The sequence below is a fragment of the Chanodichthys erythropterus genome, chromosome 4 (genome assembly GCF_024489055.1).
Source record: "Chanodichthys erythropterus isolate Z2021 chromosome 4, ASM2448905v1, whole genome shotgun sequence".
Classification (NCBI taxonomy): Eukaryota; Metazoa; Chordata; class Actinopteri; order Cypriniformes; family Xenocyprididae; genus Chanodichthys; species Chanodichthys erythropterus.
The window spans coordinates 15,426,271-15,444,751 of NC_090224.1; the positions used below are offsets into that span (position 1 = coordinate 15,426,271).

Sequence of the window (18,481 nt, forward strand, 5' to 3'; positions counted from 1 at the left end):
ACACACTCTACAAACGCAACTCTTGTGTATTCCTGTGGGCGGAGGTTAGTCAAAAAACTGTTTTATTGACGTCATTAAAGAAGGAAGTAGAGTGATGTAGTCCAAACTGGCCGTTCGATGTAGGCGACTTCTGTTAAATAAAATATATTGAACTTTGAGCTTTAAAATTTTACAGATTTTATTTATACTCTAACAACAACATTACACACTAACTAAAGTTTGAAACATGGGATCACGAAGAACGGGACCTTTTAAAGAGAAAATACTAAGCAATGGTGTTGACTTATGAATTTGCACATGGTTTGTATTAAAGCATATTAAAACGCATATAAACAACATTAAATCACCACGGGGGGACATTTTACGCATCCTTAAACCAAGATACATTTACTTAAAAAGCAACATTGTGCAAGATAGGACTTAAAATCTTGTTTTGAGGAGGTTGAGAATGAGGTATTTTATGGGAAAACGGCACAAAAATAGAGATCTTAGTGAATTTCCTCCTTAGTTTTTATGTCTATTTACTGATTCCTTCTGTATTTAATGTAACATGCTTTGGCAAATCATTTTGATAAGGACAATCAAGTCAAATCACCTTAATTTATTACTTTATACAGCGCAGATTGTAAAACTAAAACTAAACAGAGAAATAATCAATGATGAAAACAGAATTCAATTCAGCTGTAAGGCAGCTTTAAAATAGACAATATTGTCATTTTTCAGCTGAAGTCAGTTCAGTGTTGATTGAGTTTTTATGAAACATGAAACAAAATCGACGCAAAAAGTAGAAGCTCTGCAGAAAACAGTAATATCATCATCCAGTTCAATTCAGTTCTCATCCAATCAAATCAATAATATTACTGAATATTAATCCCCACAGTTTCACTGTGAATACCTGCAAATGCAGCATTTGTGTCATTTCAGTGGCACTTACTTGTATTTACTCTTCAGATGACCATTTCTTAATGTTATAGTTCACCAAGGAATTCTCTTTAATATATGTATTATGTATATTATGTAATACACACACACACACACACACACACACACACACACACACATATATATATACTAATATATATATATATATATATATATATATATATATATTTTCATTTAATATAATATATAATGTGTTTCTCCTTGGGAAGTCTCTGAATTTTTAAGGATATGTAATCCTGCCAAGGTCACAAGTGACTTTTTTTTATTATTATTCACAAGCCTGGTTTTCATCCATTTAAAGTAATTTTTGAAGGTCGTCATTACTTTACAATTCAGGTCTCCAACTCTACCTCTGAGGATGTTCTCAGATCGGTCTACTGCATGTAAAAATGATTCCTCTGAGAGCTGAGCTTTGTCATGTCACCTTAAAGCAACCCTGATAACTAAATGTCACATTAACAGATATTTATCCTTTACTGAATGTATTTGCCATGTAATTTAAAGATTTGCTACAGCAGCACTTCCTATTATATGCTGAAATGAGTAAAAAAATGTTTCAATTTCTCTCTCAAACAACTTTAATTAGAAGAGCTGAAGGTGGAGGAAAATGTCACAGAGGGCAAAAAGCCAGGTAAGTTCATCTAATTCCACACCATACATGCATTATAGTACTTTTGCCAGTTTCAGACACTGTACATTATTGTTACATTTCAATATGGAATTTTGCATAGCCGTTGCCAGACAAACATCAAGCAGTAGAGATGCTTTATAATAACTGAATATCTTTCAGTTATTGCTTTATTTTCTGTTTTTCAGTGTTGAGAGTAAAGCATTACTAAGTAATTCATTACTGTAATTTAATTATTTTTCCCTTGAAAAATTACTTAATTTTTCTGCACTTTAATTACAGTTACTTCTGATATAATTCCATTAAATACTTTATAGACTACAGAACAATTCTATATAAAACAATAGATGATTTAACATTAAAATTTAACATCTAATGTTAAAAAAAAAAAATGTATGTTTTTAATGTAACCTTCATTTCAAAAATAATTTATGCAATTTTAAATAATGTATTTGTGTGTGTGTGTGTGTGTGTATATATGTGTAATATATATTATATATATGTGTGTGTGTGTGTGTGTGTGTGTGTGTGTGTGTGTGTGTGTGTGTGTGTGTGTGTGTGTGTGTGTGTGTGTGTGTGTGTGTGTGTGTGTGTGTGTGTGTGTGTGTGTGTGTGCGCGCATGTATAATTTGTGACAACACAAATGTGTATAAGGACATGGTTATTAAAACATAAGCAAAAAGGCTTAAAAAAACATACTATATACTATATGGCAAAAGTTTTCTATGATGGGTAGGTTTAATATAAGGGGATAGAATATACAGCTTGGACAGTTAAAATAAAACATTATGCTATAGAGAGTGCCTGTAAACCACATATAAGTATGCGCCCATGCACACGTGTGTGTTTAGAACTGTTCTGTGTTTTTATTTTATTTATTTCTGGTTATTTTTCTGTTGCACCTGACATCAGAACTGAGAATCACTCGTTCTTTATATTACAGGCAAGATCCCGTACTTCCAGTGTGTTTTAATGAGCACAAAATCCAGCCAATATCCACTGCGGCCCATGTCCCCTGCTATGAGTCCAGCTATTAACCCCACCATGATGAGAGCCATGATGGAGCAGAGGGCCGCATTACTGCAGCAGAAAGCCCGCGCAGCTGGCCAGTAACAGGATGACAGACCCCATCCGGCCCTGGCAGGTGTAAACTGCTTATAAACTGCTGTAAAAACACAGTGCTGCTGGGCTCTCAAGAGCTCTCCACCTAAACTATCACAGAGACTTAAAAGAACGAATGGAGGTCCCTGGTTTTTCAATGCACGCTCTCCATTCCTCCATAAGTGGCTTTTGAATCTGATCACAGTTTCACAGTTTTGACAAAAATGAATATGCAATTACTTCAAAGAAATATAAATAAATTATAATGTACATTTTAAAAAATATATTTAATGAATAAGCGCCTGTTAATGAAATGTTACTGTGTAGATTCAATTTTTTATTTATTTATTTGAGATCTTAAAACATCTGTTTACATTTGTTGCAGGGAAAATTCTGCTGGGGCTTTTTTTTCATATTGTACATAAGACTACTCAGCAGCTAAGCAAATTTAGACATGGTTAAATAATTTAAGTGTTGCTCTAAATATTCAGATATTTATTTTTCTATGTCAAAGTATATGATCTCATTACAGAAAGTAATACTGCAGTACACATTCACTAAGGGCCTTATCTTTTGGCCCAGGCCATTTCCTTTGGCTCATTGGTAATAAGATTATGCATAGTGTGTCTGGGTTCTACCAGGGTCTGGGATCTTTCTGCATTTGTATGCATGGCCATTAGAAACAGGAGGACGCCATTTGGACTGAATCCGATTTCTATCTTAACCAATGAAAAAAGCTTACATCCTTATAGAATTGAAAGAGACATTAAGAAATTAAGGCACACAAAAGCCTCTAAATAATGAAAGGCTTTCATTTTACTTGACTCAGACTTTTCTTGGGTATCTCTTTAGTTAATTGAAACCACTTATTGGGGGTTATTGGATTTATGGTAGTGAATTCAATATGTAAAATAGAACTTTTCATGTACAGGTAAAACCTAAAGCAGTTGTGCTATACTTGTGTGCATAAAGTATACCGAAAATACAGTGTTTTACAGTATTTGCCCACTGTGCAATAGTTTTCTCTAGATAGATCAGTGGTCTTCAAGTTTTTTCAAACTGAAAGACCCCTTTGTTGATACAAAATGAGCTGCATTTTAAGCTTGCTCTAAAATATGACATTTTAATGTATTTACATTCTTTGTTTTGTTGCTACATGGAAGAGCCATTAAGTAATGATTATTATTAATAATATAATATTATTGCTAACACTTTATAATAAGGTTTCATTTGTTAACATTAGTTAACAAGAACTAACAATGAACAATATTAATGTTAATCTCAACAATGACTAATACATTTTTAAGATCAAAAGTTGTATCTGTTAACATTATTTAATTCAATGTGAACTGAAATGAACATGAACACTTTTATTAACTAACATTAACAATACATACAGGTTAATATATCCTGGAAGAATATATTGCTTATTGTTAGTTCATGTTAGTTAATGTATTATGTTAAAAAAAAATAAGACCTTATTTATTGTCTTATTTATTAAGTTACTGAATTATTTATAATCATGAAAGATGTACAGATTCTTGTACATTGTTTTAATTTTAATTAATATTTTTAATGTAGGTTGGACAATTAAATACTGTATTTAGCTTGGTTTTGCTTACCAGCAAAAATTACTTTCTTAACTCAGTGTTTTTTGTTGTTTTTTTCCCAGTACAAATCTCATAACATTCTTAAATCAAGATGTATTTACTTGAGAAGCAAAATTACTTTATATTAAGTCTTGTTTTTTGAAAAAAATGTCAAAATGAAGTAAGTTCTTGCTTAAAAAGAGAAAAAAATATGCCAATGTGGTCAGAAAAAGAACCTTGTTTATACTTTGAGTTTCATTTTTCTGACCCCATTGGCAGATATTTTCTTCTGGTTTTACTCATGAACTCACATTATGATCAACTGTTCAAAAAACAAGACTTAATATCTTATTATATTGTTTCTCAAGTAAATATATCTTGAGTTAAGAATGTATAGATTTTTGTGCTGGAAATTAAGAAAAAAATACAGAGTAAGAAAATATTTTTTTATAAAGTATTTTGTCTGTTGAAGACCCCTGCCCTAGATAGTCATCAAAAAGTGTGTTGATTTACTGTAAAATACAGTAGTAGAGTAAGGGAGATATATGTATATATTATTTGACTTTACTGACCAACAGTGATTTTCAAGATGTTGATTGTTGATCTGATGGATATCTGTCCATTATCTGAGGCATCTTGTTCCTGTAACATTTTGCTCTGAGCACGACTCAAACCGAAATGGGAGGCGGGCACGCTAACAAGACCGCTAAAGACCGCAGCCTCAAGCATGCCTCCTGAAGCTGGGAGAGTGAGGTTTACTTGCCCAACTCTTTCTAGCCTGCCTCCGTTATACTCACCTCCATAAACCTCACTCCCATCCGGGTCACGGCACCAGCATAACCCCTTCGGTTCTACTCGCACTACTTCGAGCAGGCTTCGAAATTGCTTCTCTGGTATGGGAGGAGGGCGCACTAACAAGGATGCTAAAAACCGTAACATCCTTCTTGAGGCTGGGGGAGTGAGGTTTACTCTTGCAGCTCTTACCTAGCCTGCTTCTGTTACACTAAGTCCCATGTGGTTCATGGCACCAACGTAACCCCCTGGTTCTACTCACACTGCTCTGAACAGGACTCGAACCGGCGTCTCCGGGAGGCGGGCACACTAACAAGGACGCTAAAGACTACAGCCTATAGCGTGCCTCTTGAGGCCGGGGGGGTTAGGTTTACTTGCACAGCGCTTCCTAGCCTGCCTCCGTTACACTCAACTCCCTAAACCCAAAGAATCTAGAATAACACAAGATGCTTCACTCTCGTATTGTTTTGAATGGGAAAAAGTGCAACGCGCAATATGGCGGAAAAAGTGCAATGTGCAATATGGGGGAATAAGTCCCGCCTTGTAAATAAGAGCCAATTGCCGTTTGGTAAAGTCATTGCGTCACCTCAGCTGCCGTGAGAAGCTCCGGTTCCTATAGAAACAGTCAGACGCGCGCCTTCGAAGTGACTGCGCATTAGCTTGATCCAGCCTGAAAAATACAATTTTTTTGTCATGATTCAAGCAAAATTTATGAAACAGTTGATGTCAGTTTTCATTGGTGCTTTCAAATATGAAATTTAATTGAAAGCTTGGCAAACAGCTTTGGAGAATTTGATGTCTCCCCATTCGAAGAGATAGGGGCTGCACTTGAGTCTCAGAGAAGCTGGGGGAATGAGGTTTACTCTCGCAGCTCTTACTAGACTGCTTCCGTTACACTCACTCCCATCCGGGTCATGGCACCAACGTAACCCCTCAGGTTCTACTCGCACCGCTCCAAGTGGGATTCAAACTGCCTTCTCCGGCAGGGGAGGTGGACGCACTAACAAGGATGCTAAAAACCGTATCCTCTAGCATGCCTCTTGAGGCCGGGTGAGTGAGGTTTATTCTCACAGCTCTTACAAGCATGCTTCCGTTACACTTACTCCCATCCGGGTCACGACACCAACGCAACCCAACTTAACTCCTGGTGGGATTCGAACCGTCGTCTGTGGCATGTGAGGCTGGCACTCTAACAAGGACACTAAAGACCGTAGTCCCCAGTAACAATCACTAGTGCGCCTCTTGAGCCCAGGGGAGTGAGGTTTACTCGCACAGCTCTTATTAGCTGTCCTCTGTTACGTGTGATATTTATTTTCAGTAACTTAAGGATCGGCAAAACCTAAAATACTGTATGTCCTTGAATGTCTTCTCATAATCAACAGCAGTGAAAAAAATCTAAATGACAAGAACAAGAGTGAACAGCCAGCTGAATTTTGATTGCTGCTCTACATATGGGCTACATATGGTCATAGAAAGACTGCATAATGTTAGTACTGTAAGTAGTGATTGCAGCAGAAGGCTGTTTCTCTTTAATCAGGACATAGTGAGACAGTTAGCTGTAACTGTCTGACTTTGAACATAGAAGTAGGCCACAGAAATAATCTCACTTTGAAGTTACAGCATGCAGCTTCCTGCAGAGAGGACGTCAACTGTACTGTGGATCTTCCTAATATATATTATATAAATGTAAGAATGAACAATATAAATATTGATGACCCTGAAAAACACTTATGAAATGGGAAACCATTTTAGTCCGACATTGAGAAAAATCACTGTCTTAGCTTAAATGAGAGACAGTTTACAGTGAAAATGCATTGTTTACGAGGTGGAACCTCAGTTGTTGATTCTCAAAAGGCTTTGAGTGCAATAGATGTATAAAATCCATGTGTAGGGCTAAACATTTAATTTTAAGAGGTGACAGAAGTTGTTCTTACAGTTTTTGAATGTGTTTGGTATTGCATGACCCCTGAGAATATTGCACATGTCAGTTTTTGATGTGCTAAATTAGCTTGTTACACTGAATTTCAATAGAGGCTGCTAAATGATCCTTCTTTCATAAGACCTGATGACATGAGCACCTCTGCCTTATAAGCTATATTATGTTTCGCTTATAAAAGGATAGATCACTTTTCCTTTCACAAATTAGTAGGATTTTGTGGTTTGATTTATCGGTTTTACTAGGACATGTCAGATTGCTCCATAATTTGTCATCACATCACAGAGACCTAGTTTACAGTTTTAAATATGTCAAACTGTCATGTTCTTATGAATGTTGAATAAGATCTGTCAGTAGAACCAAAGGAAATTTTGACTAAATCAATGTTGTTTTTTGTTTTATTTACATCTTGCTGGATTCTATCTTGGAGTGGGCAAAATTCTGGTAATAAAGTGTGCAAACTTGTCTGTGACAGAATGTCTTTTTTGTGTACTTTTTCATTTGGGTGAAAAAAATTCATATTTTATTTTGGAAAATTAATATGTGCCAAATGTTTGAAGGCAGTTATAAATAAATGATAGAAAAAAAAGCAGCCTGTATAATTCAGTCTATGGAGGTTTTGTTATGAATGTAACATCAAAGTCTTTTTTCTACAAAATGATAGTGGGTTAGTAACACTTCTGTGAGTTTTGTCATCAATTTAAATTCTGCATAGTATTCAGTATTCCAAATATAGTCTTTTCTCAGTGATTTTTCTTCTCTTTGTTCATGACTTAAGCGATATGTTAAAGTTCATCTACATTCAACTTATAAATAAACATTATGGAGATTCACAGATAGACTCTTCAACAATTCTGAGCTTTCTCCAGTTTCTTATAAGATTACAACAGTGTTGTCTGGATACCCTTGATAAGGCCATTCATATTTTTAATTGAATCTAATCTTCTCAGGAGAAGCTGGTGAATAAATTCTTACTTTGCCGTTGTAATTCCCTCTAGTATGCCCTTTTCAAGCCCACATCTGTGGAGAGCAACATAAAACGAGTCCACTATTTTAAGCCGAATTCTCCATGGCTGCCTGGCTATAAAAAATACACGATCTAAGCCAAGGTTCTGGATTCTAGGCCTCAGTCTGGATAAGTAGTGTGGCTCAAGCAGGTCACATCAGCTGATGAGCAAAGATATCTGGGTCAGCCAGATAATTACATGATTGCAATGTGCTCCATGCTCTGAGTAGCTCTATATAAAAAAATACAGAAAGGGGATTTCTTTTTTCTGTAAATCAAAGCATTATTGAGTAACACCTATAGTATACAGTGTGTGTAAGTATATGTATATTCACACATCTGCCTTCCAAGCAATTTATTCTTGTGATCAGGGACCTGCACGGGGGTTGCTCAGGTTGCCCGGGCAACTGCCCATATGCCCTTCTCGACTCACGTTGCCCTTCCGAGGTGGAAAAAAATTAAAAAATTAATACAATGTATGCAGAATTTCACGTAGGCCTAGATTAAAAAAATAAATAAATAAATAAAATCGCAAAGCCTCATTCACTTCCATATTCGGGCACCCGGTAGGGTAGTAGCCTTTTTTTGAGGAGCAACTGCCCCTCAAAATTCCTGTGCACGTCCCTGTTTGTGATGGCAAAGCTGCATTTTTAGAATCATTACTCCAGTCATCAGTCACATCAGAAATCATTCTAATATGCTGATTTATTACTCAAAAATTTTTCTTATTATCAATGTTGAAAACAGTTGTGCTGCTTCACATTCTTTGTGGAAACACATGATTAATATTAATATTATTGTTAATAATAATAATTCTTTGCAAAGGTAGTAATAATGTATAATGATCTGATGTAAACAATAAGGTATGAGAGGCTGCGCTGTATCGTGAATAAGTCACGGCTGAAGGGCGCTGCAACCCCTTCAGCCATGACTAATTCGCGATACAGCACTAGCCTCGAGTACCTTATTGCTTTTATATAACGGTTACCACACAATACAAATATTAAAGCCAAAAATATGTAACAATGCAACTTTCATGAAGTAAACTCTTACTAAAAGCTTTTATTCCGCCGGAAAAAAATAGTCCCTGACCGTGAACAGCAACAGAAGTTACATTATCACACCATTAGATGGCGGCAAAGACTGTCTTTATGAGTGTGTCAGTCAGTAGTGAAGACTTTTACATTGAAAAGACTGAATTGTTGTGAACACGGAACAAGAAGCAACTGAAAAATGTATGACTACTGCTGTCAGTCAGGGAAAACCCCTTAACTGTTAAAAGGACAAAATAATACATCGGACATTTAAACATATTTTTTATTATGAACACAGAACTGACCTGAAGGAAAATGCTAAATCTGAATGCAGGTAATAAACTCGCTCACTAAAGGTGATGATACACGGGGCAACTTTTTGAGCAATGTTGCTGGGCAACTAATTAGGGCAACAGACAGTTGGCAACAACCAATCAGAGAGGAGCAAATCTATTGCCAACTCAATAAATACTTTATTATAAACACTTGTTAGGCACATTATTTCAACTTTTCAAATATTTTCTTCATTTTTATTAAAAATAAATGCCTTTCCGATCTGATTTGTGACAGGAAAAGGGAGAAGAGCGAGTTCGGCAAAAGGCGGATTCGAACCCGCGTCGATCGCACCAAAAGCTATTCAAATGTCAAACGCCCTACAGCCTACGCTACTACAGACGTTGAAGGATTCCGTCAATTTAGTATTTAACTGAAATCATTCAATAGTTTCATTACAGCATACACACATTACTTTCGGACAGTTGTTGGTATTTTAAGCAATATATGAGGTAAATTCCGTTTTGGGTTGACGCATGACAACTTACTAGCGTACAAAGATAAAAGTTCACACTCCTTTTCTCCGCTCCACTGCCGCTGAGAGGCCGCCATCTTGTTTGAATTTTTTCTGAAATCTCCGAACCGGTCACGTGATCGGCTGCTAACATTCTGATTGGAGGATCTCAAAAAATTGCCCACAACCGATCTAACGTATCCAGTTATAAATTTGTTGCTCATTCTCAATGGGAAAGTGCCCAAGCAACATTGCTCAAAAAGTTGCCCCGTGTATCATCACCTTAAGTCTCTTTCTCACAAAACTCTTCTGGGCTTCAATGAACAATATCAATTGAGAACATACAGTTTACGTTGCTAAGGGTGTTGTGTAGTGATACACAGAACCATTGAGTGAAGCAGTCATAGCCATGTTTTATCGTGAATAAATCAAAGCTATTGATCAGAATCAAGGACAGGAACTACCTGTTATATATATATATATATATATATATATATATATATATATATATATATATATTACAAAAAAGTTGGGACACTGTACAAATTGTGAATAAAAACAGAATGCAATGATATGGAAGTTTCAAATTTCAATATTTTATACATAGATGACATATCAACTGTTTAAAGTGAGAAAATGTATCATTTTAAGGGAAAATTAAGTTGATTTTAAATTTCCTGGCATCAAAACATCTCAAAAAAGTTGGGACAAGGCCATGTTTACCACTGTGTGGCATCCCCTCTTCTTTTTATAACAGTCTGCAAACGTCTGGGGACTGAGGAGACAAGTTGCTCAAATTTAGGAATAGGAATGTTGTCCCATTCTTGTCTAATAAAGGCTTCTAGTTGCTCAACTGTCTTAGGTCTTCTTTGTCGCATCTTCCACTTTATGATGAGCCAAATGTTTTCTATGGGTGGAAGATCTGGACTGCAGGCTGGCCATTTCAGTACCCGGATCCTTCTTCTACGCAGCCATGATGTTGTAATTGATGCAGGATGTGGTCTGGCATTGTCATGTTGGAAAATGCAAGGTCTTCCCTGAAAGAGATGACGTCTGGATGGGAGCATATGTTGTTCTAGAACTTGGATATACCTTTCAGCATTGATGGTGCCTTTCCAGATGTGTAAGCTGCCCATGCCACACGCACTCATGCAACCCCATACCATCAGAGATGCAGGCTTCTGAACTGAGCGCTGATAACAACTTGGGTTGTCCTTGTCCTCTTTAGTCTGGATGACATGGCGTCCCAGTTTTCCAAAAAGAACCTCAAATTTTGATTCGTCTGACCACAGAACAGTTTTCCACTTTGCCACAGTCCATTTTAAATGAGCCTTGGCCCAGAGAAAACGCCTTTTTCTCTGAGAAACTCCTTTTTTCTGATATTTCTCCACTATTTTTCGCCACAGCATTGGGGGAATTGGTGATTCTCTGCCCATCTTGACTTCTGAGAGACACTGCCACTCTGAGAGGCTCTTTTTATACCCAATCATGTTGCCAATTGTCCTAATAAGTTGCAAACTGGTCCTCCAGCTGTTCCTTATATGTACATTTCACTTTTCCGGCCTCTTATTGCTACCTGTCCCAACTTTTTTGGAATATGTAGCTCTCATGAAATCCAAAATGAGCCAATATTTGGCATGACATTTCAAAATGTCTCACTTTCAACATTTGATATGTTATCTATATTCTAATGTGAATAAAATATAAGTTTATGGGATTTGTAAATTATTGCATTCCTTCTTTATTCACAATTTGTACAGTGTCCCAACTTTTTTGGAATCGGGTTTGTATATTCAGATAATTATAATTGTTAGTAAAATCCCAAAACCTGAAGCTAAATCGGCGTGTCTTTTTAAATTAACTGTCCATCTTGATATTGTCAGTGCACTAGTGTGTCCGAAAGAGAGACCAACTTCCTCAACAGGCATGTAATGTTCACCCAAAAACTCAACTTGCTCCGTAAATTGGCTTATAGGAAGAAAGTATTTTAACACACATGAATGCAACATATATTCAGTTAGTGTCATTCATCATGATTGTACTGAATGAACATCCATGAATCACAAACACCCTGCTGTTCCATAAAAGCAAGTAGTCTCCCACTCTCATCGGCAGCAACGGTTCCTCGGGGCAGGATCAGTGCTTCATCTCCATTTAAAAGAGGCCGGTTTAGACGAGGGCAAACTCTCCGATATGGAAACTGCTGTCTCGAGAAGACAGTGTGACTGTGAATCTCATATTAGCACTGGCATCCCATGGTCTCAGTAGACAATAAAAGCCCTGGAGATAAATAGGTCTGCACATCCTATTCCTTACTGAGGAGGAGCGACTCCATGCTGTAAGTAATGCAGAGCGATGCATGCAGAGAGTGACCATTATGGTCAGCACACATATGACATGGTCTTAAATATGACGAATGTTTTTTAATTAGACTCTCCACCGCAGTGTATTACATGTGCGTCAGAGAGCCGCGGCCCGATTGCACACTGAAGGTGGTGCGAGCTGATCTGATGATGACACCCTCACTAAATAATGCAGGAGGCCAGTGGTTTTGTGCTGCGCTTGTACACGAGGGCTCAGGGTGTGTCCACGGCAGAATCAGCAGATGCTCTGAGTGGGCGGCACAGAATGAGATCAGGACAACAGGAAGATTTTGGCAACTGCTTTGTGCATGCTCAGCAAACAAACTGTCCCTTCAGAGTGTTAACAACGGATTCAAACTTATTAGCTGCACACATAAGCTAAAAAGGCTTTTTGGACTGTAAGAGCATTTCCTAATTGAACTGAAACCTTGTTTATGTCCTTTATGTGTGATTGTGATACCTCACATCAAGCGACTGGTTGTGGAGAGCTATGCTTAAAGTGACTGGACCAAAGATTTTCTCCTGGTGAATGATAAAACACCTAAAAACGTTTGTGTTATGATGGGCTGCAGTACAAAACATTATACCACTACCCTTCAACAGTTTTATTGTTTTTGAAAGAAGTCTCTTATGCTCAAGAAAGCTGCATTTATTTGATCAAAAAATACAGTAAATTCGTATTGTGAAATATCATTATTATTTAAAATATAATAATATCTAATACATATATTTTAAAATGTAATTCAGTGTCATAATCCTTCAGAAATCATTCCAATATGCTGATTTGGTGCTCAAGAAACATTTCTTATCATGATCAATGTTTAAAAACAGTAATATTTTTGTGGAAAATGTGATTTTTTTCCAGGATTCTTTGATGAATAGAAAGAGTTAGATCTATGATAACATGTGAAGACTTCAGATGCAAAAGCCTCTAAATGCCATCTGAAATTTTCTTATAAAATGAGCATTTTTATCAAGCTTGTATGTTTATGTTCAGTTATTTCACTTAAATGGCGATGAAAAGGACCTATTATTTGCCATTAAAGTGAAATTACTGAACCTTAACAAGTTCGTTTGCCCATATAATCTTTAGGGTATTAGTTTAGCTAATTTGGCTTGCTGTCCACTGAGGAGGGGCTCGATGAAGCATCTTCAACTCGAGCTCTGATACACCCCCCAGTGAATAAATATAGGATGTGATTACATAGGGCAAGGTACCTGAAATGAAGGTGGAGTTTGGGGAGGTGGAGGGATGCTGAAACAGCTGAGACTGAAGAGATACTCTGGCTGTTGATTGGAAGATTAGATGGGCTCGCTCCTCCCTAAATTACGTTTAGGAACTTCACTAAACATATGAGCTTGATAAAAAAGCTCATTTTAGAAGAAAATTTCAGACGGCACTTTTTTGAGGCTTTTGCATCTGAAGTCTTCATATATGTATATATATAATGTTTTTACTGTCACTTTTTATCAAATTTTATAAGTAATGTTGCACTTTCATTTCAACTAGCCTAGCAGTCATACTTTTATTTAGCAAGGATGCTGAATTATTACTTTTGATTACACTTTATTTTGATGGTCCCCTTTAAATTCTCTGTTGAACTGTCAACTAACTCTGATTAGAGTATTAGTAGAGTATTATTGTTAGGGTTAGTAGAATAGCCCAAGTTGACATGTACTTGCAAAGTTACTTATTATAGTCAGTAGAATGTCTGTTGGGGGACCATCAAAATAAAGCGTTAGCATAGCCTATTACAGATAAAAGTATACTTCACTTTTTATGCGTACGCGAGGGTCAGCATGCAGTGTGCGTGACGCCAATTTCGTCCTCAGAAGAGTACGCGCACCGCCAGATTTTGGTAACCGCTACTTTTCGTATTTATTTATTTTTGTTGTTGTTGTTGCAGTAATTAGTTTATCCACAAGGTGGCAATCGTGCAATGGGGGCGTCGACTGCATAAACAGAACAGACCGGAGTTCATGCAAGCTACAGCGACAGCGGAGGCCTACTAAGGCGAGAGATTGTGTGTGTAAAGAGGTTAGAAAGTACCCTCATTTTTACAACTATAGCATGAAAGAATACAAAGATGTTTACATGGGTTGTAACCGTAACTCGCGGCGAGATATTGCTCAAAACTACACATGCGTCGAACGCCTGTGAATGCGTACGGGTCAAATGAAGTATACTTTGCAAGGCTGTGTGTTCGACTGTGAGCGTACATAAAAACGAAATATACCAAGGGCTTAAAGGATTAACGTTAGTTCACTTCCAAATGAAAATTACCCCAAGCTTTACTCACCCTCAAGCCATCCTTGGTTTACATGACTTTCTGATGAACACAATCGCCGAAATATTAATAAATATCCTGAATCATCCGCCTTCTGTATTCTTTTTATTTATGAAGAAAGTGTAAAACTCCAGCAGTTCAAAAAGCTTACACTACGTCCTACACCTTCCGTATTCAAGTTACGGAAAAAGTGTAACTGACGCGACGCCACTTGAAAATGGAAGGCGATCTGGCGGAAGCTATATTTTACTTCATAACTTGGTAAATATATATATATATTTTTTTACACAAACGCTTCGCTTCAGAAGGCCTTTATTAACCCTCCAGAGGCGTGTGGAATACATTTATGATGAATGGATGTGGATGGAAGCACTTTCTTCAGCTCATACTTGTGACCCCTGTTCACTGCCATTATAAAGCTCGGATGCGTCAGGATATTTATTAGTATTTCTGCGATTGTGTTCATCACAAAGAAGAAAGTCATATACACCTAGGATGGCTTGAGGGTGAGTAAAGCTTTTGAAAGTGACAAAATGAAAAGAAAAAACCAAGCTGAGTTCAAAGACAGAAAGTGATAAGGTTTAAACTATGTATATCAATATTTATTGGCTGCTTTTTTTCCTTTCGCAGTTTAGTTTCAGTTACATAATTTATCTCAGCATTTTGAAAGGACATAAACACATATTTACTTCCATTCAACAGGTTCCTTTAAACCACATGTAGTGTTCTGCATGATAATACCTCTATACTGCATGGGCTTCTCAGCACTAACACCCTATTATACAATCAAAGTGATATGGAAAAGATAAGTCAACAATCAAAGAAATACCGAATGCATTGTTCCTGTAGTCTTTAGAAAAGCAGGGAATAATTGTCGTTTTCCTTGACCCAGGGTTGCTTTGGTTGTAATGGCAATACGTATCCATAGAAAGCAAGGCTAGAAAAATGGAGACAATTTGATCAACATTCCGATTGCCTAAAATACAAACAAGGCTGTTCATAATGCAGCATGACCAAAAACATATACAGGAATACAAATAAATTCAAGGTGTATTAAAATACTGATCATGGCATTAACACAGCTCCACTAAATATATACTGAAACAATTTACACCATCGTTTGATTCCTTTCTGCTCACTATGTCTGAACATCCTCCCATGATTCAGGAAATGTAATAAGGACTATACATAACGGCATTCTCTGAACCCAAAGTAGTATGACATCACTCTCTGGGAAATACATTCAGATTAAAAACAGCCAATTGTCAGCTTTTTGTTTCTGTTCAGGATGAAACAGCAAGGTGTTTAGAAAGAATTTTTGCTCCTCGAGATGTTAGAAACCCAGTGAGTCATGACAGTGGGCAGACTTTAATTTTAGCAAATAAAAACTGGAGATCACTTTCCTTAACACAAGTTGTCAGCAAAATATAAATCTGGACTGTTAGCCTGCTTGTTGGAAAGTCTGGTATAGATATAAGTGGTACAGACTTAGTGTCCAAAGCTGCAGATGGAAAAAAAATATCAATGTTTTTTCTTTTGTTTGTATAAACACTGAAACATACACAATGTATTAACAGCATTTAAAATATAACTAGGCTATGTACAGTATAAACAACTGTAAAGATGTTTATGAATAATGAATGGAATTAAGAGGCTGATTGTATTGTATTTAATCCATGACATCATAACATTACAAATAAGTATATAATGGTATATTATGACTAAAATTGCACACACACATGTATGTATGTATGCATGCATGTATGTATGCACACATACACACACACACATATAGTCAATTGTGATAAGCACATTGAAACATGCAAAAATTAAAATTGAAACAATGAAAATGATTTAATATTGCTTATTCCAAAACTTGATTAATAAATATTAATAATTGGTTGTAGTCAATGTATGTTTTTTCCTGTGAGTTTGTACATAGTATTTTTTTTTTTTTTGCAAAATAATAGATATAATATCAGAAATATACCTTATAGTGTTTTGAGCTTCCCTCATATTTAAAATATTTTGATGGTTTAATCAAAATTATATATATATATATATAGATAGATAATACAATATTAAGGATTCATAAAGATTTTTTATGTTTCTAAAGCTGTGCTGATATATAAATATGATTGTTTTAGATGCTGTCAATGCATCTATATTGTATGTTTCAGCATATATCCAAATGTACAAAATATATGTATAAACACTACATATGAATACTTATGGATTGTTATGAAATAAGAAAATAAAAACAGGACCAAACTGAGCCACTGTACAGAAGCTGTGCCCACAGAATTTTACATTTTATACCACACAAAATAGTAAGATATCCACAGTACTTCTAAATTTGACTGTTTAGCTATTTAGAGGTTTTGATTATATTGTATATTTTGTCCGGGAAGTATCATTCACTCAAAATCAGTGAGGATGATTAATTATTTGCTCCCATGGAAATCTCAGCAAATCTCAAGCCTGGAAGATTTTTATGTACTTTATATTTTAAATGTACACTGTAAATGTATATTGCCCTTGTTCCTTACACATACGCACAAAGAAAGAAATCCCTGAAATCAAATGGTGACATGATCTGTGTTTAGCCCAAATTCACTCGTTCAGGCTTGAAACTAAACCGCTGCAAAATCCTTTTGCCAAGAAGACTAATGACAACACAGCATTCCATAAAACAGCTGAATAATTTAGAATAAACTATTTTCACACAATCTAAACCATAAGCTGACCATACCATGATAACCATGTGGAAGCATGCATTAGCATGTGTCACTGTACAACGCCTTGTTTATGGCTCTGTGTAAACCACTGTGTTAGTGTTACTGTTTAAATTTGGTTTTGTAATGCTAAAGAAATTTAGGCTTTGTCCACACTATTATGTTTTCATTTGAAAACGCATCCTTTTCTCTCCGTTTTGGCCTTCCGTCCATACTGAGGGCACGTGTACATGACAACGATGTACTAAAAACGGAAAAGTTTTTCCTTCGCGTTTTTCGATTAACGGTATCTTAACGGTATCGTTTTCATAAACTTGTATCCTGTTTTCAAAATTTGCATTTTCAGTCCCCCAGAATGCCATTGTCGTGAAAAACAAACTGCCGAAATGCATAAAAAAATGTTCGGTTTTTAGTTAAAAGCAGTATCGTGTAAACAGCTCCTGAGAGGTGTTTCTTATAATTTGAAAAAGGCGTTTTCGCGTTGTGGTGTGGATAGTGAAAACGGAGGTTTTCGAAAACGATGATGCATTTTCGGTCATGTGACCCATTCAGCCCAAAGCAAGATGGTGGATGACGTTGTACCTCTAGTTTGATAGCGTTGTTAAAGATTAATGTCAATTGGTACATACTCCAGATCACATTTCTTCAAATTGCCACAACGTTTAAAAGAGGTGGAATGTAAATAATCGCCTGATGGATGTCGAAGCATCTTACTCATGCGCAGTACAGGTACCCAAGCGTTTTCAGATGTTTTAGTGTGGATGAAAATGCTGTGTTTTTGGAAAACACTTGAAAACGCTAGTGTGGACGGAGAGCGTTATTAAACGAAAACACCTTTTTTAAATGTATTCCGATTAGTGTAGATGTAGTCTTAATTAATACTTTAATGGGATAGTTCAGCCATTTAGTCTTTGTTTACTCACCCTTGTGTTGTTCCAAACTCGTATGACGGCAAATCTTGATTCAAATACTGATTTGGAATGACATAAGGGTAAGTGAATTAACAGAGAATACTCATTTTTGGGTGAACTATTCCTTTAACTTCAGAACCAATGACTCTGAAGTTGGAAAGATGGCAGAGACAGCACTTTGTTGTCCTTGGTATGAATACAGATGCCTTGGGAAACAACTCAACATGGAAATGGTTACGAAATAAAGCAATATTCCACGGATCTACGACATAGTGTAAACAACAAGGCCATCAGTGAAGAATCAGCTAGCCTACTAAATGTGACTCGACCCCTCTGGGATATAAGAATACTAAATCGTTAACACAGCTT

The 18,481-nt window shown here is 36.4% G+C and overlaps 1 protein-coding gene across 12 annotated transcripts in view; it reads left to right on the top strand.

The window, feature by feature from the left end:
* The window catches only part of trdn (triadin), a 64,627-nt gene extending 60,276 nt beyond the window's left edge, over window positions 1–4,351 (top strand). For 10 of the 12 annotated variants that reach the window (XM_067384267.1, XM_067384268.1, XM_067384269.1 and 7 more), the window contains 2 exons: window positions 1,529–1,573; window positions 2,514–4,351. In XM_067384267.1, the coding sequence (XP_067240368.1) occupies window positions 1,529–1,573; window positions 2,514–2,683 (215 nt within the window). In that variant the 3' untranslated portion in view covers window positions 2,684–4,351. The remainder of the gene's footprint in view (window positions 1–1,528; window positions 1,574–2,513) is intronic. The other 2 variants (XM_067384274.1, XM_067384276.1) reach the window with 2 other exon arrangements.
* Window positions 4,352–18,481: the final 14,130 nt, after the last annotated feature.